The 23,538-nt window shown below is 34.1% G+C and overlaps 1 protein-coding gene across 6 annotated transcripts in view; it reads right to left on the bottom strand.

Annotated features, from left to right (window-relative positions):
- The window catches only part of CAAP1 (caspase activity and apoptosis inhibitor 1), an 83,477-nt gene that overhangs the window by 36,595 nt on the left and 23,344 nt on the right, over positions 1–23,538 (bottom strand). For 3 of the 6 annotated variants that reach the window (XM_056806645.1, XM_016423837.2, XM_056806648.1), the window contains 2 exons: positions 5,666–5,704; positions 3,765–3,838 (listed from right to left, as the gene is read on the bottom strand). In XM_056806645.1, coding sequence (XP_056662623.1) covers positions 3,765–3,838; positions 5,666–5,704 — 113 coding nt within the window. The remainder of the gene's footprint in view (positions 1–3,764; positions 3,839–5,665; positions 5,705–23,538) is intronic. The other 3 variants (XM_056806647.1, XM_056806649.1, XM_056806646.1) reach the window with 1 other exon arrangement.

Here is a 23,538-nt window from a genome sequence, read left to right as displayed (position 1 = left end):
CAAACTGTATTACAAAATGATAATCATCAAAACAATCTGGTACTGGCTAAGAAATAGAGGACAGGATCAGTGGAACAGAAAAGCTACACAATACACAATAGTAAATGACCTATTAGTAGTCCACTGATTAGTGAACTCAGAGATCTAAGCTTCTGTGACAAGAATTCACTGTTTGCAAAGTTTTCTGGGAAAAATGAAAAGTAGTTTGACAGAAATTAGGTATAGATCAACATCTCACATCATATACTAAGATTAAATCAAAATGGGTGCATGATTTTGACATAAAGGATGATATAGTGATAGCTAGGTAGCTTCAGTGGACAGAACGCTAGGCCTGGAATTGGGAGGTACCGGATTCAAATATGGCCTTTGAAACTTCCTAGCTATATGGCCCTGGGAAAGTCATTAAACTACAACTGCATAGTCTTTACCTCTCTTCTGCCATGGAATTGATACTTAGTATTCAATCTAAGGCAAAAGGTAAGGGTTGTTTTTTTAAACCCTTACCTTACATCTTAGAATCAATACTGTGTATTGGTTCTAAGGTAGAAGTATTGTAAGGGCTAAGCAATGGGGGTTAAGTGGCTTGCCCAGGGTCACACAGCTAGGAAGTGTCTGAGGCAAGATTTGAACTCAGGACCTCCCTTCTCTAGGCCTGGCTCTCAATCCACTGAGCCATCCAACTGCCCCTAAAAGGTAAAGTGTTGGGGTTTTTTTTTGATAATATAAAAAGGGGAGTATCTATAGTCATATGAAAAATGCTCTAAACCACTTAATGCACTTCTGGTGGAGTTGTGAATTGATCCAACCATTCTAGAGGATAATTTGGAACTATGCCCAAAGGGCAATAAAAGACTGTCTGCCCTTTGATCCAGCCATAGCACTGCTGGGTTTGTACCCCAAAAAGATAATAAGGAAAAAGACCTGTATAAGAATATTCATAGCTGCACTCTTTGTGGTGGCAAAAAATTGGAAAATGAGGGGCTGCCCTTCAATTGGGGAATGACTGAACAAATTGTGGCATATGTTGGTGATGGAATACTATTGTGCTCAAAGGAATAATAAAGTGGAGGAATTCTATGGAGACTGGATGATGCAGAGTGAGAGGAGGAGAACCAAGAGAACATTGTACACAGAGACTGATACACTCTGGTACAATCAAATGTAACGGACTTCTCCGATAGCAGCAATGCAGTGATCCTGAACAACTCGGAGGGATTTACGAGAAAGACACTATCCACATTCAGAGAAAGAACTGTGGGAGTAAAAACACTGAAGAAAAACAATTGCTTGATTACATGAGTCGAGGGCGATGTGATTGGGGATGTAGACTTTAAATGATCATCCTAGTACAAACATCAACAACATGGAAATAGGTTCTGATTAATGAAACAGTGGAACTGTGTGTCAGTGTCAGCTATGGGAAGAAGTGTGGGGAGGGGAGAGAGGGAAAGAATATGATTCTTGTAATCAAGGAATAATGTTCTAAATTGACTAAATAAATTTTTCAAAAAAAAATGCTCTAAACCATTATGGATTAGAGGAGGTAAATTAAAACAACTTGGAGGTCCTACTTCACACCTATCTGATAGAATAATATAACTGAAAAAGAAAATGATAAATATGAGACGGGATGTGAGAAAATTGGAACAGTAATGCACTGTTGATGCATTACTATCTAAGCCTCTTAATGTCTAAGAAATTTAAAACTATTCCCAAAGGGCATAACTATGCATAACCTTTGACCTTTCAATACCACAAGGTCTGTATTCCAAAGAGATCAAAGAAAAAGACTTATATGTACAAAAATATTTATAACTCTTTTTATAGTGGCAAAGAATTGGAAATGATGTGGATATCCATCGATTGGGGAATGACTAAACAAATGGTAAAGGACTATAATGGGATACTATTCTGCTCTAAGAAATGACAAGCCGGATGGTTTCAGAAAAACCTGAGAATATTTACATGAAATATGTTTCTAATTTGTTTCCTTGTTTTAAACACACCTGCCTTAGTAATGGCTTAAAGTTTCCTTGATGTCCCCCTGTCTTTGATCTTCTCCTCCTCAAATTTTCCTAAAGAGCTTAGTCTAATTTACTCTTTGGTTCCCATTATTTTCTACCTTATCTTGATATACAGTATATTCTTCTAGCAACATATAAGCTCAGTGTAGCAATGAGACTGTTCTGGTTTCTCTTTAAATATTTAGAATCTAGGACAGTACCTTATATATAAGCAATTAACAGATGTCTATTATAACTGGATATACTTAGGAATTGTCCTAGTATGGTATATTCTAGTGCTTCCTGACTTCCAATGACACAGACTGTCTTATTCTCATCTCTGATCAGCCACAGTGTAATATTTCCTGTTTTTTGCTAAAGTATGCAAAATGAACACAAAGCAGATATAACAGTAATCACATCATTCTAGGGCATAACAGAGTGGGATAGGAAATGAGAAAGTGCAAATTTGTAGTATAAAGATACTTAAGAGTATGAGTTCAGAAGATTTGTATGTTTTAGCAAATACATATGCAAACAACTGCAAATCTGATTTTGTAGAGGAAGACAGACAGCATATTGACCCTGTTTTCATAAATCATTGATATTTTCTGAAATTGCTGAAAATAGCTAAAGTTTAAAAATATATCAAATTCTATAATAAATGTGTTGATTTTTCCATACACAAAATAAATTGACAAAATCAATCATTCAATTTTAATTTTCATTTGTTACTAAGCACTATTAACTAATCAGAAGAACAACAAAAAGTGTTTCTTGAAAAGATGGGTCCAATTCTTGGTGTCTGATAAGTTCTCTAACTCAGAAGTTTTGGAAGAACTATTCTAAGCTATCAAAAACAAGTGGCCTATATAATATTTAATGCATGCCTCTGGTTAAAGTAGTTTCACTATTCTAAAATCATTTTGCTAGAAAAGTGGGAAAATGCTAGAAATATGAGAGTAAGTAGCACCAATTTTGGGGGTTTTTTTTCCTTGCTATTGAGAATGTGGAAGACAAAGAAAATCTTTAAAATTTTGCCTTATGAATCTACTTAAGTCTAAGATAAAGAAAAAAATTGTTTAGTTATACTCGTTGACATTGCTATGAATACTCACAAAATAAAAAACTGGAAATGTTTGCTAATGATCAAATATTACAAGAAGAAAAGTTTGGGAGTTTTTTCTCCTATAAAACTAAAAAAAGGGGGCAGCTGAGTAGGTCAATGAATTGAGAGCCAGACCTAGAGACAGAAGGTCCTAGGCTCAAATCTGACCTCAGACACTTCTAAGCTGTGTGACCCTGGGCAAGTCACTTAACCCCCAATACCCAGCCCTTATCACTTTTCTACCTTGTAACCAATATATAGTATTGATTCCAAGATGGAAGGCAAAGGTTTATTAAAAAAAAAGAAATTACATATTACCAAAATCCAAAAGGAAATATTTGTTTCAGGGGAGTTGCTTAATGAAGATCACTTCATATGTACCACCAATATGTATTCAAGATAATATCCTTCTATTGGAATGTTACTCTATAGCCCAAAATCAGAAATCAAAAGTTAAAGTTGTAATAGTCTGTAAGATTTATTTTTGATTATGTTACTTACTCCTATGTAACTTGGACCAATTTTGGAATGATTTCTATCTTTGAAAAAAAGCATTAAGTCCTATTATGATATTATAAAACCTTATCTTTGACAAAATATTTTGAGGCTTGCTAATAAATGATGATACACAAGAAGTATTTGATACATACCTTGTTTTAATTCCAAACCTTCAGGTTGCTTGTTCTCCCTCAGGGATGAGGTAGAATCTACACTGTTGTCTTGCCTGAGGAATTAAAAAAACAAAACAAAACAACTATTTCAGTTTTAAACATTAATCTCAGAAAATATTGCAAACAGGCTTTTATAGTTTGATTGAATTCATTTAAATCTATCCTAAGGGGAGAAAAGAAAAAGGAAAATACTGAACTAAATTATTACTTAAGTTATTATCTAGTATTATTAGGTACTTTAAAAAGGCACAACAGTTTCTCATGACTAGTGTGGTACAATTTATTGCATTAAGTATTCTTACCAGGCCCAAAGATGGGAGGTCCTGGATTCAAATATGGCCTCAGACCCTCCCTAGCCATGTGACCCTGGATAAGTCACTTGACCCCAATTGCCTAGCCCTTACCACTCTTCTGCTTTAGAATCAATACAAAGTACTGATTCTAAGATGGAAGGTCAGGGTTTAAAAAAAAACACACACACAGACATAGTAGAAGAGAGATATGAAATGGCAACTGCTCAGGTTACAAAATTTCTTGCCAAAACAGATCATGTATGGAGGGTACAGGGGTAGATTTTTTTCTCTTAATCACATAACAAAGTATATACACAATAATGAGAAAAGGACACTGCTCCCAGAAAACCATACACTGAAGTTGAACTGTGGAATTTAATGAGTATTTTGGCAAGAGTTTTGTTTTTATATTCTTCTATACATATTTACTATTTCAATTAATTTTTTAACTAGAGATTTTTCTGACATGTTTTACGTTAATATAAAATTAAACTTAACTATACTCAGTTTGCAGGATTTAGTTCATGCAAAAAAGAAAACATGTGGCTACATAATAAAATGGAACATTAATGTGCTCCAATTCACTATGCTCTTTACAATAGAACTATTTTGGAAAGATTGCTTCTTCCTTTCTAGAAGTTGTCATACTACCTTAGTATTGATTTTTCACCACCACTTTGATGACGTATCCCCAAAGGTTTAAAGAGTAACTATAGCTATTCAAGTAAGAAAAGTGATAACTTCTCCCAAAAGAGCTATTTTTAAAGAATCTTTCATGTAACATACCACCTTGGACACTACAAGCACACCAAAGTATCTCTGTCAGGAGACTAACTAATTCAGTTAAGGAACAGCAAAAGATCTAACACCTCCAAGGTCATGAAAGGAGAAAAAGATTTGAACTCTTTTCTTTAACAATCTTCTCATATTCTTTAATGATAGCATACAGACAAATATTTGTATTATTTTTGCATCAGGATCTTTGTAGAAGAACATACAAACACATACATGTCCAAATAAGGTTCTAAATTAATTAGCTTTAATTTTAATTATGAAATCTAAGATATATTATTTGCATATTTTAAACTTACTTTATTTTAAATCTAGCAATTGACAAACTAATTCAACAAAATGTTATAAAAAGAAAAACACTAGTGTGCTACTGTAACCTCTATAATATTTAGGCTTTTGGTGTCTTGGGTGTTACAACAGTATTTCACTCCAAAATCAGAAATATCTTTTGATAAAGGTAATCTGTTTCTAATTTCTCTTATGATTTTAACAAGAGAAAATGATTCATTTTACACAAAGTTTTATACACAACCACCTCTCTCCCCCAAACATAGACAAATCTCAATATTATATATAGGAAATACTGTAATAAAATAAATGATATGATAAACCTGCCTGTCTGTGGCTGTCCCTTGAAGCTAGTCCATATCAAATGCTTCAAATAAAAATGAAGCTCACCATAAAGACCACCTGCTGTCAAAAACAATTTATTTTAGTCCCAGAGGTGATCTTTTTATAACACATTTTATTTTATCATAATAGGTTGGGTTTGATTGGACTGTTAATGAAACTCACCATTCTTTCAAAAAGTAAGAATACTGCCCCATCTTGTGGCTGAGAAATGAAAAAGGCACTTTTCTTTAAGATTATCTGAAGTGAACAAGAAATACTAAAAAATAAAATTACTTAAAATTTTTATGTTTACATTACTACTTAATTGTAAATTTCCAATTACATATACAAAGCTAAATCTGAAAATCTGGTCAGTTTCAGTTTCAACTAAGGTCATCATAAAATCCTTGTATATTTTTAACAACTTATGTATTAAATGTAACAAGAAATAATTTTTAAAGAACTTAAGACAAATTTATGAAACTTTAGGAAAACTACACAAGGTCTACATTATTTCAGCCTTTGAAATATAAAAAATGACTACTGTATTTGAAATTGTAAATATCTGCAAGAAACAAAAAATAAATCTTCCTTTAAATGCTATTTATAATTTCTTTTGATCACACTGAAAATATAAATAATAAATGAATACCAGATAGGAAATTTTAAAAAAAAATAGATAGAACATCATTATCTTTGAGATATCTTTCAACTCCTGAGATTTTGTGAAAAATCACTTACACACATATGTTGGCATTTATATGGTAGTTTAAGCTTTGCAAAGTACTTTACCATAGAGTTCAGAAAGACTAAAGCTCACAAAAGCTTAATGAAGGAGGTGCTATTGTCATTTTAAAGATCAAAAAATGAATTCAGAGAGGTTAAGGAACTTGCCCACATTAACATACCCAGAAAGTGTCTGAGGCAGGATTAGAACTTGTCTTGACTCCATATCCAGTGTTATCTTCACATTATAAAAATAAAATCTGATTTCAAGTTATTTCAGACATAATGGAACGAGACAAAGCAAATAGTTTTTCTTGTATTTCAACAGTGCTTTCCAGTTAGTAAAGTACCTGCCAACTGAAAAGTTATATAAATCAATCACCAATCCTGCCCCAGAATAAAGAAATCAGAGGATGACCATCACCACTCCTTTGTCTCCTTTCAAGTAAATATAGGTCATTCCTAGAGATAGCGCCTATCCTGGCATACACCGGCAGTATTCTCTATCCTGCACCCCACCGCTGTGTCTTTTATGAAAGGGCACCCTTAGCAGTAGAAGACTTTATCAATAGTATTCAAATAACTATTAAAAGAAATATAAATCATGAATTTATTCTTTATCTTGTCCTTATCCTGTTAATTTTTCCAATCTTTCCTATCTTACAAAGCTGGTATGAACTGAGAATCTATAAACCCAAATATGAAATTGCTCAAAAACCTTCAGTAATTCCTTGTGTTCTAAGATTTAATTAAAAAAAAAATCCTTCTTACTCTTAAGGCTCTTGAAACTAGCTCCCATTTACTTTTCCATGACATTTCCCTTCACACATTCGATGTTTCAACCAAATGGGCCTACTTGTCATCTCCCAAACATGACATTCTCACTACCATCTCTGGTCTTTGCCTTTTGAAATGCCATACGCCAAGATCCTTTATGATAGCTGCAAAATCTTATGTGATCCAAACTAAGGTTCTGTGGTAACTGAATTCATTTATTCCCCCTAACTGATTGCAGTATGTTTTCTTTGAACTGGAGGTTCTAGAATTTGGCCACGATGTTCTTGGGAGTTTTCATTTCATACCTTCTTTCAGGAAGTAACTGGATTCTTTTATATTTTTATTTTGCCCTTTGGTTTTAAGAGATCTGGGCAGATTTCTTTCATAATTTCTAAGAATGATAAATACTTCTTTATTTACTCAAGGTTTTCAAGTAGATTTTAAAATTCTTTCCTGTTTTTTTTCTGTGTGATACCTTTTTTTGTTTCTACTTTTCTAGTCATTGGATTTTTTAAAATATTAGTCATCTTTAACTCCATTGATTATTGACTGATCCATCCAGATTATCATTTAGATTAAAATACAAAATTTGAGGCTATAACAACAATCCTTATCAACTAGTTTAATGCCCTTTCCTCTACCAATCTCACTGACCTTCCAAAACCTAAGCAGGTTATTTTATTTTTCTATTCTGTTGTTCATAATCAAATAATATATCTGGAGAGAAATGATGTTTGGATCAGCAGATGTTTTTATTTGTGAATATATCCAATAGTGCCTATGTGTTGTTTAACCATAACTTTACAAAGGACTAAAACACAATCTATATTTTGCATGTGTACATATAAATCTACTTAAGGAAGCCTATGTCCCATACTATGCTATGCTGTAAGCACATGCTTCAAATAGATTTTTGTATGAATGTAATTATATGGCCAAAAAATATTTCTTGACACTTTATTCTCCTTTACAAGTTGTCTAGCTTCAGCTTAGCTTTTCTCTGATAGTAAGTTTGATCGATTCATTCTAATTTTCAAGGTGTCATTCAGGAAAAGTTTTGCTTCTCCTGTATTAAACTATTCTCCTTTCAATGCTCTCATTTACCCCCAATTCTTTCAGCTAGTACTCTCTGTTATTTTACAAAATCGTTTTTTAACCAAAACAAAAATCTTCTTGCTATATTTCTTCCAGGAATCCTATTTGACTTTATATCCAAACTGTTTTTCTTTGAGTTTTTGCTTACATATATATATATATATGTACATATATATATATATATATATATATATATATATATATTCTCTTCTTCTACATGTTATGTGAAATTAACATAAATTGTACCCTTTTTTCTTTTAGAAAGAAAAGTTTTTAAAAAGCCCCACCCTTTGCCTGGACAGGCATGCAGTACTATAGGATGACTCATGGCTCTGTGCCAGAATAGGCTTGCCTCTTGTTCCCCATAACTCCTGGCATCAGTAAGACTGGCCTGTGACCCGGGCTGAGGTCAAATCTGTCCAAACAGAGAGACCCAGAAGGATTGACATCACCAGGTTTTAGGTGAGGGGTTTGAGGAAGTTTAGGTAAGGAGTCTGAGGCTCTCTTGGTCTGGAGATTTTCCTGGTGAGGAAGCTCCGGTGAAGTCTTTGGTTAGGAAGCAACATATGGCCTTTCCTGATACAGAGACATGAGGGGAGTTCTGCAAACTCAGATTAGCTAGGCCTGACAAGGTGATTACTCCAACCTTTACTATCTAATAAATAACTATAAATTAATGTACAATCTCCAGAGAATTTTAACCCTAACAATGTGTTTGGGGTTTCCTTTAACTGTAACTACAATTTTGTGGCATTTCAGTGTTTGGGGTTTATTTGGTCCTGATTTGTATGCCTGTTAGCTCTCCTGCTTTCTTTGGGTTTTAAGTACCATGTTCTTGAAAGATTTAAAAAGTGACACTTGCTGGAATATAGAAACAGTAACAATTCAGTTCCCTTGCTCAAAGGCTCTGCATTATATTGTTTGGGCATCTGCTGTTGCTCAAGACCACAATTTTTCTGTTTTCTCAGTTTGGAAAAAATTTTCACTTATTTTTTTCCCTTGTATTTCTTAAACACAACTCAGTCTGATGATGTAACTATTCTATGTCTTTGTTAGTTTTAAATGGTGAACTAGAATATAATATTTTCTCCTATTCCACTATCTCTGCTAGTCTCTAGTCTTTTTGTTTTTGTACGGGTGATCCTACATCCCTATAATTCATTCTGATCTCATTTCTGCTTCTCAGAAATCCCTAGCTACCTTCAAAGTACTCAAGTGTCACTTCCTATACAAGAACTATTATAATTGCTCCCAGGTTCTACTCCCTTCATTTTGCATATATTTTGCATTCATTTATCTGTGTACATGGGGTTTCCCTCCAATAGAATGCAAGTTCTTTGATGATTTCATTTTCATTTTTAATTCCTTGGTGTTTGGCAAAGCCTAGTACATGGTGTGGGTTTAGTAAATGCTTACTGAATGAATGAATACTGTGGTCTCACTTGAGAGCAAAAAAAAAAGATGTTTTCATATCCTACAAATACCAGATTCCAATCTAAGCACAGTCAAATTGCAATAATTAAGTTTCAGTGTATGTATTAAGGCTAAGTCCAAACATGCTAACTGTTCTGGAATAGTAATTTTCCCTATCAGACAGGATGCTGATGGGTCACTATGTGACATAACATTGTTTCTTCTGAACAATAAAGTAAATTCAAATGAGTAATGTGTGTCTGTTCATAATATTCTTACAGATTTAAAAGTACTTATTCAAAACTCCAATATTTGTATATTTATTAATTTAGAGAGTACCATTACTATTATAATCTAAATATGATCTAAAAAGTATCTTAAATTTGTGAAATGAGTGTTATTACTTATATAAAATAAATGTTTTCATTAAAAATAGATAACATATTTTATATTTTTTGAATTGACATGTAAAACAGTTTTGTGAGATGATCTATAATAGAAATAAAAAATGTGTGAGAGCTGAAAAAAGGAAACTGCTGAGTTTAAAGAATAAAAATAAAACACAGCAATCAGTGATATAAAATAAAAGATATTACATCACCAGTTTTATAAATTAATAGAGTAGTTCTATCTCAACAGTGGCATCATAATGCCTAATTTCAAAATCAGAGACAGGACTTTTAAAGGTGGTACAAACAGCTTTACTCATTTTGAGAAGTCTGGTATTCTAATTTGTCAAATAACAGGAATGACTTAGTAGAACACTATGCCCTAATGAACTCCTAGATTATTTAAAATGGTCACTTCAACTATGAATTCCCTAACAGGCACACTGTGTAATAAGTTAAAAAGGTTTCTCTATTTCTAGCATCCCTTGATATCAGGATCCAAAAAAGTAGATGAGTGCCACCTAATGTTAATCAAAAGAGCCTTACATGTAGAAATTGTAGAAATAAATCAAACTTCTAGTGTGGCTATTAAACCAAATATTTGATAAAAGGTTTTTTCCTAGTTGACTGTTTTCTTATCTGAAACTAGACAACTGTAAAGAAGAATAAAGAGTAAAGAAATAATATTTTTTGACCATACAAACATACAAACATGTTTACAGAACAGTATAAAACTTAAATTTCTTTTAGTAGATTTATGTTTATACATACACAAAATGCAAACTGTGTTTCAGTTAAAAGTTATCGTTAGGGGGAAGTTGGGTAGCTCAGTGGATTGAGAGCCAGACCTAGAGACGGGAGGTCCTAGGTTCAAATCTGACCTCAGACACTTCCCAGCTGTGTGACCCTGGGCAAGTCACTTGACCCCCATTGCCTAGCCCTTGCCATTCTTATGCTTTGGAGTCACTCCAAGACGGAAGGTAAGGGTTTTTAAAAAATAATAATAATAAAAATAAAAGTTATCGTTAAACAACACATGGGAACTATCAGATATATTCACAAATAAAAACTTGCTGATCCATACATCTCTTCTCCTCAAATATATTAGTTGATTATAAACAACAGAATATTTAAAAAAATCAATGGCTAAAATTTTGGAAGATCAGTGAGATTGGTAGTGGAAGGTAATTAACAAAACAAGGCTTATTACTATAGTCCCAAATTTTGCATTTCAATCTATAATTCAAGAATGTAAAAAAATAAAAAGACAGATAAAGCTAGGGGAATTAATTCTTGACCAAATAAATATCATAGGAGATGAAATATGTAACTTAAATTATATTAAGTATTTGCGTGAATGAATTAACTTAACAAGGATAAGAAAACATAGTCAACTAGGAAAAAACCTTTTATCAAATATTTGGTTTAATAGCCACACTAGAAAAACAATTAACATATTTAAAGTCAAAAGTTATACCCAAAAAATATAATTGGCTTATATGAACAAATAATTCTTAAAACCAGAATTGCAAAGTACTTATAAACACATAAAGGAATGTTCCATATTACTAATAATAAGAGAAATCCAAACAAAACAACTTTGAAGTTATACCTCACACTGCAAATTAGCAAAGGAAAACAAAAGTAATCAATGTCAGGAGTTGTAGAAATTCACTAATGTAGTGAACTGCAAGAGGAAAATATGAACTGGCCCAACTGTTCTCAAGAACAATATAGAATTAAAGCTAGCTAATAACTCATGACATAAGGTTTTACAAATGTTATCACACATGTTCCTCACAATGAACCTGTGAGGTAAGTACTATATATGCCCACTTTAGAAATGAGAAGCTAGCATGTGCCTAAAAGAAGGTCTGAGCAAAGGTATAATACCACTAAAAATGGGCCAAAAGTCTTGGGACTATATTAAGCTTTGTTTCTATTAGTTTTTTGTTTGATTCTCTGGAGTTCTCAATGTATATGATATCTGCAATGATAGATTTGTTTCCTCACTGCTTATGCTAATTCCCTCAATTTTTTTTTCTGCTCTTATTACTATAGCTAGTGTTTCTAATACAATATTAAATAGTAGTGGTGATAATGAACATCCTTGTTTTGCTATTGGAAAGGGTTTTAAGGTTATCCCCAATATAGATCATGCTTGCTGATGATTTTAGATAAATGTTTATTAATTTAAGGTAAGCTCATTTTATACCAATGTTTTCATATGGAATAGGTGCTGTATTTTACCAAAGACTTTTTCTGCAACTACTGAGAAAATCATATGATTTCTGTTGGTTTTGTGACTGATGTGGTCAATTATGCTAATAGTTTTCCTAATATTGAACCATTCCTGCTTGAAACCCATGGTAATATGATCCTATGCTATGCTCTCCTCACTAGTATTTTCTTCAAAATTTTTGCATCATATTCATGAGGAAGATTGTATAGTTCTCATTCTCTGCTTTAGCTCTTAATAGGTTTAGTTATCAGTATCATTTATATCATAAAAAGAATTTGGAAGAATTCCTCCTTCCCCTATTTATCTAAAAAGGTTATACAGTATAAGAGTTAATTATTCTCTGAATGCTTGGCAGAATTTATTTGTAAATCCAAGTGGCCCTGGGGCCTTTTTCTTAAGGAACTCTTTACTGGTTTGTTCAATTTCTTTTTCTATAATGGGGTTAAGTAGTCCATTTCCTCTTTTGTTCATCTGAGTGGTTTATATTTTTATTAATATTCATCTATTTCATTTAGCTTGTCAGATTTATTGGCATATCATTGGGCAAAATAACTACAAATAATTGCTTTAATTTCTTCTTCACTGGTTGTGATTTCACCTTTTTTATTTTTGATACTTGTAATTTAGTTTTCTTTCTTTTTTTGTTAACCAAATTAAGCAATTTTTTTTTTATAAAACCAGCTCATTTTCTTTTATTTTCAGGGGTTTTCTTACTTTCAATTTTATTTATTCTTCGTTTGATTTTCAGGATTTCCCATTTGGTGCTTAATTGGGGATTTTTAATTTGTTCTTTTTGTAGTTTTTTTAGCTATATGCCCATATCTGCCCTTTATTTTACTAATGTAAGCAGTTAAGAGATATCTCCTCCTAAATACAGTTTTGGTTGCATCCAATAAATTTTGGTATGTTGTCTCCTCATTTGCATTATCTTTAATGAAATGGCTGAAAGTCACATAAAGATTTTTTAGGAGATGCTCTCTTATCTGAACAAAATCAGTATGTTTACATTCTTTGACCCAGCTAATTCACTTCTAGACTTACATATCATGGCCTATCAGTAACAAAAATACAGACCCCATATACACCAAAATATTTAAAGCACCACTCTTTGAACAAGAAAAGAACTGGAAACAAGGTAAAAGTAGATCAATTTGGAAAGAATACAATAAATTTTTACATAAAAAAAGAACATTACTGTGTTGCAAGAAACAATTGATGATGGAGTACAGGCTCAGCTGATATCACCCAACATTCTCCTCCAAACTACTTTAAAATAACTCCTTCAATCAAATTTTGTAGAGGTAGAATCAATAAAAGGTGAGTGACATTTATGCAGCCTAACACAACTTAGGAAGTCCTTGGATGAGGTTTGTAACTATGAGGTAGGGCCAAGCCAGGAGAGAGAAGTAGAAGCAAAAGTGACGACAGGCCATAGATGGGACTGAGACAGCAGCAGCAACAGCAGCTTCAGAGACAGTATGGATATTGGACAAGTGATCATAAAAGGATTACAAAGAACTCTGCTGGCACTGGGTGCACTGATTAGAAATTCAACTGATCATAAGCATTTCTGGGTCACATTTTCAGGGCAGAAAAGATCACTTGTGATCAATTACAAAGGAGTAGGGGCTCTGGTCACAGTTCCAGGGTAAAGAGGAACACTAGCACTTGTAGTTTCTGGAGAGGAGTCCTTCCTGGGTAGAGGCCAAAGCACAGACCAGGAGGGCAATGACCACACCTCTTCCTACAGCACACCACCTCTGGAAGCACTGAAAATTTATAGCCTAGAACTAGCTCTGTAAACAAAAGCACAGAAAAGTCTAAAATAAAGAAATAGGATGGAGAAATGAAGGAACAATAAAAATGCAATCTGACTATAAAAAAGGTAGTCTGGTGGCAGAGAAGACTAAGACATAAGCCAGGAAGAAGATAAGCTACAAGCAGAGCCTCACAGAAGAAAAGAACTCCTTAAAAAGTAGAATTGGCCAAACAGAAAAGGAGGAACAAAAAGTTCACTGAAGAAAATTAGAATTGGGCAAGTGGAAACTAAAGCCTCCATTATAAACTGTAATGGAGGGGTAAAAGGGATGGATTCCCCCCCCCCCCCCATCACTGAGCTCAGGACGAGAGTGTGGTAGAGATGAAATGGAGTTAAAGGGTGGAAAGAGAGGACAGATAGTTTCTCTCCTCTCCTTCCTCAATAAACCCACACTAGCTGTTTTCAGGATTACTAACTACTTTTCTTCAGAGGCAGGGCTAAAGTACATCCAGGACTAAACAGCTTCTTTTTCCTTGGAGAGGAATTTTAGTTCTCCTCCCCAAGGCTTCTGGTCCCTCTCCCTGAATATTATGAGCAGGCAACAGGTCTATAGAACAGCTATTTATTTGAGGAACACACAAAGGGTAAAGTAACTGAGATTGAGGGATAAGGTATTGGGAAACAGGAAGTCTCTAAAACCTACCAATCAAACCCCTTCTCCCCAAATCCTGCAGAGTCAGGCTGTGCCTGTCTGACCCTCTGGGGTCAATTGTGAGAGCTGTCTTGACTTCTAACTGTCCTAGTTATAATATGAAGTTCAAGACCTACTTTGGAGGGATGGAGAGTAAATCTTCCTGGGGTGGATAGCTTTATATCAAAAGTCCTATCCACTCCTGTTGTCTTATGCTGGATTCAGGGGGTCTGGATTCCTAAAAGGGTGACCAGGGCTCAGAGGTGCTTTCAAAGCAACCTTCCTGAAAGGCCTCCCAAAAAGAAGTGAGTTTAACTGCTTGGATCTTCTCAGCTCTTCTCTGTTCTTTCTCTGGAATTCTCTGTTCCTCTTGCCCTTCCCTTGCTTGTCTTGTTCCTCTGGCAGCTTGAGTCTAAGTTTCCTCTCTTACAATATCAAAAAACATTAAAACAAAGTCAAAAGAATGAAAAGATAGAAGAAAATGTGAAATAACAGATCAAAAAAACAAATAACCTGGAAAATAGTTAAAGAAGAAATAACTTAAGAATTATCAACTACCTGAAAGCCATGATCAAAAAACAACCTAGAAATAATGCTTTAAGAAGTTATCAAAGAAAACTCTCCTAATATCTTAGATATAGAGGATAAAATAAAAATTGAAAAAAATCCACCTATTACCTCCAAAAAGAGATCCCAAAATGAAAACTGCCAAATTCCAGAACTCTCAGGTCAAGGCAAAAATATTATAAGGAGTAATAAAGAAACAATTCAAACATTGGGGAGCTACAGTCAGAATCACACAAGATTTAGTAGCTTTCATATTAAAGCAGTGGAGTGTTTGGAATATGATAATCATGAAGTCAAAGTAGTTAGGATTACAACCAAGAATCATCTATCCAGTAAAACTGAATATAATTCTTCAGGGCAAGAAAAAAAAAAAGGATGTTTAGAGGATTTTCAAGCATACCTGTTGAAAAGACCAGAGCTGACTATAAAAAATCTGATATATTCAAACAGAAGAAGCAAATGAAGGTCAAAAAGTTAAACATGAAAGCATAATCAAAAGAGTCTCAGAATACAACACATCTAACTCCTAAGAGCACTATCAAGACAAGGAGAGTTAGAAGGAGTCTACACAGATAAAACTGATTGTGTTGAGATGATCTCAAAAAAAAAATAAAGGAAGGGTAAAAAAAAAGAGATGTACTGGGAGAAGAAGGAAAGGAAAAGTAGAATTGAGAAAAATTTCTTATGTAACAGAGGCACATAAGGAAGAGCTTTGATAGTGAAAGGGAAAATAAAGGATAGGCAATGCTTGAACTGAGCTCACTCTCATCAGAATTAGCTCAAAGAGGGAAGAATATATAGATACAGAAACATACACACAAAGAGAGTAGGCACAGAAATTTATCTTAATGAATATGAAAATAGAGGAAAGGGATAAGAGATATGGGGGAATAGGAATGCTAAATGGAGAAGAGATTAAAGAGGCAATAATAAGAAATAAAACAGGTTTTTATGGGACAAGATTAAAAAGACAAAGAAAAGGATAAACAGACATACTTGAAACAGAAAGATACTCACACAGAGTTAAAAAAATAACTACTCTTTTGCCATGGAACTGATACTTAGTATCCAATCTAATAAGACAAAAGGTAAGAGTTTTTTTGTTTTTATTTTTTTAAACCCTTATCAATACTGTATATTCATTCCAAGGCAGAAGAGTGGTAAGGGGAAGGCAATGGGGTCAAGTGACTTGCCCAGGGTCACACAGTTAGGAAATGGCCGCATTTGAAACCAGGACCTCCCATCTCTGGGCCTGGCTCTCAAATCCACTGAGTTACCTAGCTGCACCCCGGTAAATTACATTTTGTTAAAAGGTATTATAGACAATGAAGGAAAAATAAAATTTTATAGCAAGGTTTTCTTATAAAAGCCTCATTTCTCAAATATATGGGAAATTAAATCAAATTCATAAAGAATATGAAACATTCCTCAAATGATAGGTAATATTAATAGTTTTCATAAGAAATAAGTTATTTATAGTCATATGAAAAAATGCTCCAAATCATATGGATTAGAAAAAATTGAATCAAAACCACAAAATAGCTAAAAGAAATAACAAAAGCTGAAGGTTAAGAGAAAATAGGTACATTAATGAACAATTGGTAGATTAGTGAATTGGTCCAACAATCTGGACAACAACTTGGAAGTAGGCGCAACGGGTTATAAAAAAAAAACTGTGCATACCATTTGCTCAAGAAAAATACTACTACTAGGCCTGTATCCTAAAGAGATCAAAGAAAAGGACCTATATGTACAAAAATATTTATGGAAGTTCTATTTCTAAGTGGTAAAGAACTGGAAATTAAAGGCATGTTCATCAATTGGAGTAAGGCTGAACAAGTGGAACATGATTGTGATGGGAGTACTAATGGCCTATAAAGAAATAAGGGGTGTTTTCAGAAAAACATGGCAAGAACATATATGAACTTGACCAATACAATGAACCAAGATAATTCCAAGGACTCATGACAAATATGCTATCCATCTCCAGAGAGAAGTGATGAACTCTGAGTGCAAATTAAAGTACCATTTGCTTAATATCTTAATTTTTTGCTTTGTTTTCCAACATGGTTAATAAGGGGAATATTTTGAAGATTTCACATGTATAACTGAAATATTGTTTGTTTACTCAGTAGATGGGGGAGGGTTGGGAGAGAAAATCTGGAACTCAAAATTTTAAAAGAAAAGAATGTTAAAAATAAAAATTTTTAACATAAAAGAAAAAATTAATGACGTACAGAGAAGTGTCAGAAAACAAATATGAATAGAAGCCAAGTAAAGTAAGCAGAACCAGGAAACCAATAGACATGATGCCTACAAATAAATTTAAGATATCACAAGAAAACAACTTAAATTGAATGCCATGAAATAATGATGACAAGCTTGGCCTCAAAGTAAAGAAACTTAAAAGGAACTTCATCCTACTTTGCTATAGTGGCAGAGGATTATGAATATTACATACTTCATAAAACACCTGGTTTTGATGATTTCCCCTTCGCTTCTTTAGTCTTTGTTATAAGGGTCTCTGAGTGGGAAAAAAAAGGGAAGAATTGGTTTTGGCGGGTGGGGAGGGAGTATCTTTTTTTTTGTTATTTCCATTGGGTACCTGGCCCAAAAATGTTATTTAATAAACACTAGTTGTCAGACTAACTGAAAATATCATTGAATGTGCCCAGGATAGGACAGGAAGATAAGCAAGTCATTAAGTTAAAGTGAGGAACAACAAAGAGATGGAGAAATCAAATGATATTCTTGTACCTATGAATGATCAAAATAACAAGAAGATCTCGGTCATATTGTGTGGATCTTTCTAAAGAAGAGGACAAGAATAGAAAAGGATGATAAAAGTCAATAAACATTTTTATTAAGTTCTTATTGTGTATCAGGCATTGTGCAGATAAAGGGAGTACCTACTCAAAACTGACTTAAAAAACAATTCATCACCTGTTTTCTTTAAAACACATTTTCTTAATACATTTTAAATGATTTGATTTTATAAAAATCCAATTTATACATTTACCTTTCGATAATATATTTATTCAGAAAGAAGTATCCTGTACAATGAATGTCCTAGAGAGGCTTTAGCAAGCATTATTACATAGTGCCAATAAAAGCATATGAGTACCTGATAAATACTACTTCCTAATAACTTTAACATTTAACGGGTATTAGGTATCTTAAAGAATAACTAATTCTAATACATTTCCCTTTTTTCAGCAACATGAGAGTGGGGCTAAAGAATGCTCATTTCTGAGATGCTCTAGCTCCACTTATCATTCATGCATACTTTGAGACCATGAATTCCATTACCTTATAGCACTGTGATATTTCTCCAATACTGTTTTAAAATCTATAGGGAAATTCAGGATCATTCCAACTGACATTTTCTTCAGCATCACAGGTTAAATGTACATTAATTTAAAATTCATTAAATTACATTTATTACAGAAAGCAATCCTAAGGACTATAAGGTTTCTTTAAAGCATTTGCACTTTTATTATTCTATATATAAAATCTCTCCATTCTGATTATTTTATTGTCCTATTCAAGGCTTAAATTTAATTATAAATACTTTTTTCTTTTCAAAATAAGTACCTAGAATTTTAGGTTGAGTTAATATTTATCCTTATATTTAGTACTGCTTTTTTACAGCTATTATTAAACTGCTCTTTTGGAAGGCAGACCTCCATCACAGGATAACTCTATTTAATTTCATGTTTCTGTATTACTTTATTAATAAATTGTTTTCTTTAAGTAACTTGTCAATCTAAGATACTGGTAAATTTTTTTTGCAATCTTTAAAAATTCTAAAATATGCAGTATTACAGAATCTGAAATGTTTATATTCAAATCTTTCTACCGGACCTCTTTCCCTATCTCAATTCTACTATCTTCTCTCTCTTTATTACCTCCAATTTATCCTATTCATAGCTTGTTTGTACATAGTTATTTACACATTGCCTCTCCCATTATACTGTGAGCTCTTCAAGAGAAAAGAATATCTTCTACCTTTATTTTTATTTCCAGCATTTGGGTCAGTATCTGTCATATAGGAGGCATTTAATAAATGCTTAATGACTGACTGATTAAGCAAAATGTACAGATTCTGGAAGAGTCTTGCAAAAAAAATAGACAGCACAAATGCAGGTAAACCCAGAAGCATCAAGCAACACCTGGACCAGAAAAATAACAGGGAGAAGAAAACCAAAGGAACTAACCAGAGAGGTAGCAAAGCAAAGTATCAAAATCTTTACCAGGCAAGCCCCCGGACAGAGAGCAATAGAAGACAGCAGTACCTTAATTAGAACTTTATTGGAAACACTGAAGCTTGCTAAAATTTTAGGTGCAGTCACACGAAGGTAGAAGAAGCCAGCAGGAGGAAGATCAAAGTAAGATCCCATTCAAGAGCAAAACCTGCCTATGACACAGACTCCAAATCAAGAATTAAAGCTATAAAGATGAGTAAACAAAAAGATGGCAAACATTACAAAGAAACAACATGGGTGAAAATATGCCCAAGAAAAAATCTAGAAGAAAGCAACTTGACAACAATGACATAGAGAGGGAACAAGAGGATAGACAGCTTGGCTAAAAAGACTACCAAGGGGGCAGCTGGGTAGCTCAGTGGATTGAGAACCAGGCCTAGAGATGGGAGGTCCTAGGTTCAAATCTGGCCTCAGCCACTTCCTAGCTGTGTGACCAAGTCACTTGACCCCCATTGCCTAGCCCTTACCACTCTTCTGCCTTGGAGCCAATACACAGTATTGACTCCAAGACGGAAGGTAAGGGCTAATAAATAAATAAATAAATGGAAATTAAAAAATAAAAAGACTACCAAAAAAACTTGGAAGGAATGACAAAAGATGAAGTGAAATAAATGCTTTGGAGGAAAAAAACTAAAAGGAGATTAAACAACTTAGAAAAGAAGGCTGAAAACGTGTTATAAGCACAAGACTTGCTGAAAATTAGAATGAACCACAAAACTCATGACTCAATGAAACAATGAATAATAGCAAAACAAAATCAGGAAACTGAAAAATAAAAAAATAAGTGAGATTCTAATGTGATGGACTTATAATTAAACTTGATTTCATTTGTGTCATCCTTACTAGCTGTGTGACCCTCAGAAAATCAATTAAGCTTCCAGAGCTTTACTTTTTACACTTGAAAAATAATTTTAGCAATATCTATCACAGAGCTACTGTGAGGATCAAATTAAATAGAATAATACATATAAATGCTTTGCAAACCTTAAAGTAACATAAATTTCACCTATTATTTGCATTTTTAAGGATCATCAGCTCCTTGAAAACCAGGAACAATAACCAAAAAAGCCTGGACATAAGACTAAGTATCATATTTCAAGAAATCACAGATAAAAACTACCCGGATACATTAGAAACCAAAGTCAAAGTGAAAAAAAAATGAAATTACCAGTCACCTTCTGAAAGAAAACTCCCAGAAATGTCAAATAAAGTCCAGAACTTCTAGGTAAAAGAAAAATACTGCAAGCAATCAGAAAGGAGTTCAAGTACAAAAGTCAAGATAACATAATACCTGGTAGCTCCTACTACAAGGGAGAGAAAATGTTAAAATAAAATATTCCAAAAAACAAATGATAAACAATTATAACTTTTAAAAAATCCTACAAGAATAAAGATAATCCTTCAAGAAAAAAATGAACCAAGGCAAGTTCATATGCCAGGAATCTTGTACAATGTCTGAGAATAGCACTATCACTATCATCCTCTTGGAGCTTATAAGGGCCATGGTAGCAAACCAAACAACCTCTAGGTTGAAACTATGTTAAAAGGAGACAAAGAAAGTCAAACACTCACATAGAGCCATCAGTAGAGGAGGAAGAAACTACAGAATACACAGAAGATATGGCCTGATTCCAGATACCAATTTAAGAACTACAGCAGCAATAACATCTAAAGTAAAAAAGGAATGGAACAAAATGAGCATTTTTTTGTACCCATCTAAGAGTTCAAGATAATACAGAGCAAGAACTACTACAAAGTCCCAATCCAGAAACTCCAGACTAAAGTTATAAGCAATCATTGAACATAATGAACATAATAAAGAATACTATGCGTTATGAAAAACCTAAATGGGGGGGGGAGGGGGGACTAAAGTCTACAACAAGTACAATTAGAGACTCAGTAATGAAGTATGATATAAAAATGAAATTAGAAATTTTGAGTAAAAAAGATGGAATAGCTAAGGATAGAAGGTATAAAACCCTATTCATTGAAAAAGAGAAGCAAAGAGAGCTTGATAGCAACAGGAGGCATTAAGAAACATTAGAACAAAGTCAAAATAGTTAAAAAAACAAAAACTGAAGGGTATTAAGAATGTACCATTAAACACAACTGACCTGGAAAAGAGGTTCAATAAAAATCATTGAAGTATTAGCAGACTACCTGGAAATGACAAACAACAATCCCAAAAGGCAGAATATTTTGAAGAAGTTTTTTGTTTTGAGAAATCAAAATGAAATGGCCTAAATTTATTAAGAAACAGAGGTTCAAAGTGAAAATAGAAAGAATATACCAGTCACCTCCTGAACGAAACCCTAAGATGGAAATTCCCAGAAGTGTCATAGCCAAAATCCAACTCCAAGGTAAAAAGAAAAACAATACTACAAGAATATAGTACAAAGGAACCATAATTAAAGTAACACAATATCTGGCTGTTACTATTATAAAGGAAAGAAAAATCTTGTCATACAATATTTCAAATGACAAAAGATAAAGGCTTAAAACAAGAAAACTTACCCTACCAAACTTGATCCTACAGGGTAAGAAATCATTCTTTCAAGAATAAAGGACTTTCAAGTATTCCTGAAGAAAACAGGAGAGCTGGATCTTTGAAATGCAAACACAGGAAACAATAGAAACTCAAAAGAGTAAATACATTTGAGCAGTTTAAACTGAGCCAGCTAAATGAATGAATATTTATATAACAGAAGAGATCAGTGCTAGTTCAGAATTCTGTCATTAAATAAAACACAAGACAAGGAACTGGGTTTGTTTTGTTTTGTTGTTTTTGAGGAAAGAAAGAAAGGGAAGGGAAAAATGAAGGAACAAGGAAAGGGGGGAGGGAGGAAGGGAGGAAGGAAGGGAAGAAGGAAAGAAGGAGGGAGGGAAGGAAGGAGGGAAGGAGGGAAGGAAGGAGGGAAGGAGGGAAGGAAGGAAGGAGGGAAGGAAGGAAGGAGGGAAGGAAGGAAGGAAGGAGGGAAGGAAGGAAGGAGAGAGGGAGGGAGGGAGGGAGGGAGGGAGGAAGGAAGGAAGGAAGGAAGGAAGGAAGGAAGGAAGGAAGGAAGGAAGGAAGGAAGGAAGGAAGGAAGGAAGGAAGGAAGGGAGGGAGGGAGGGAGGGAGGGAGGAAGGAAGGAAGGAAGGAAGGAAGGAAGGAAGGAAGGAAGGAAGGAAGGAAGGAAGGAAGGAAGGAAGGAAGGAAGGAAGGAAGGAAGGAAGGAAGGAAGGGAGGGAGGGAGGAAGGAAGGAAGGAGGGAGGGAAGGAAGGAGGGAAGGAGGGAGGGAGGGAGGGAGGAAGGAAGGAAGGAAGGAAGGAAGGAAGGAAGGAAGGAAGGAAGGAAGGAAGGAAGGAAGGAAGGAAGGAAGGAAGGAAGGAAGGAAGGAAGGAAGGAAGGAAGGAAGGAGGAGGGAGGGAGGGAGGGAGGGAGGGAGGGAGGAAGGAAGGAAGGAAGGAAGGAAGGAAGGAAGGAAGGAAGGAAGGAAGGAAGGAAGGAAGGAAGGAAGGAAGGAAGGAAGGAAGGAAGGAAGGAAGGAAGGAAGGAAGGAAGGAAGGAAGGAAGGAAGGAAGGAAGGAAGGAAGGAAAACTAAGAAAAAGGAACTTTTACTATTTCTCATCATTGGAGTGCTTAAGAAAAGCATAAAAGCATATAAACATGGAGGAAAGCAGAGAGCAAAAAAGGCATTTCATGAACTGCACTCTATTTGAACTGAGAAAAACAGGATTCAACATACAAACAGATGCATAAATCATTAAATTCACCAGAGAAAGAGAAGACAGAAAAAGAAGAGGGGGCTTAAAGGGGAGAGTTAAAGGACAAGAAGGAAGAGTCATGAGCAAAACAAACTCCACTTTAGTCCCAGGGATTAAGAGGAGAGAAAGAATGTAATAAAGAACCAGTAACTTAGATGAAGAAAGGAAGAGTGAGGAACTGGAGCAGATCACTTCAATTACAGGCTTTTTCAATTGCAGGATACTAGTATACAGCTAAATGACTCAAGAGCTTGAAGTCAGGAACACCTGAGTTCAAATCTAGCTTCAGACACTTACTAATTGTATAACTCCTGGGCATGCCACTTAATCTCTATTTGCCTTAATCCATTGGAGAAGGAAATGGCAAACCACTTTATACCTTTAC

This window comes from Monodelphis domestica, chromosome 7, assembly GCF_027887165.1.
Source record: "Monodelphis domestica isolate mMonDom1 chromosome 7, mMonDom1.pri, whole genome shotgun sequence".
Classification (NCBI taxonomy): domain Eukaryota; kingdom Metazoa; phylum Chordata; class Mammalia; order Didelphimorphia; family Didelphidae; genus Monodelphis; species Monodelphis domestica.
The sequence above is the reverse complement of the archived record's forward strand: the minus strand, read 5'-3'. Positions and strand labels throughout refer to the sequence as shown.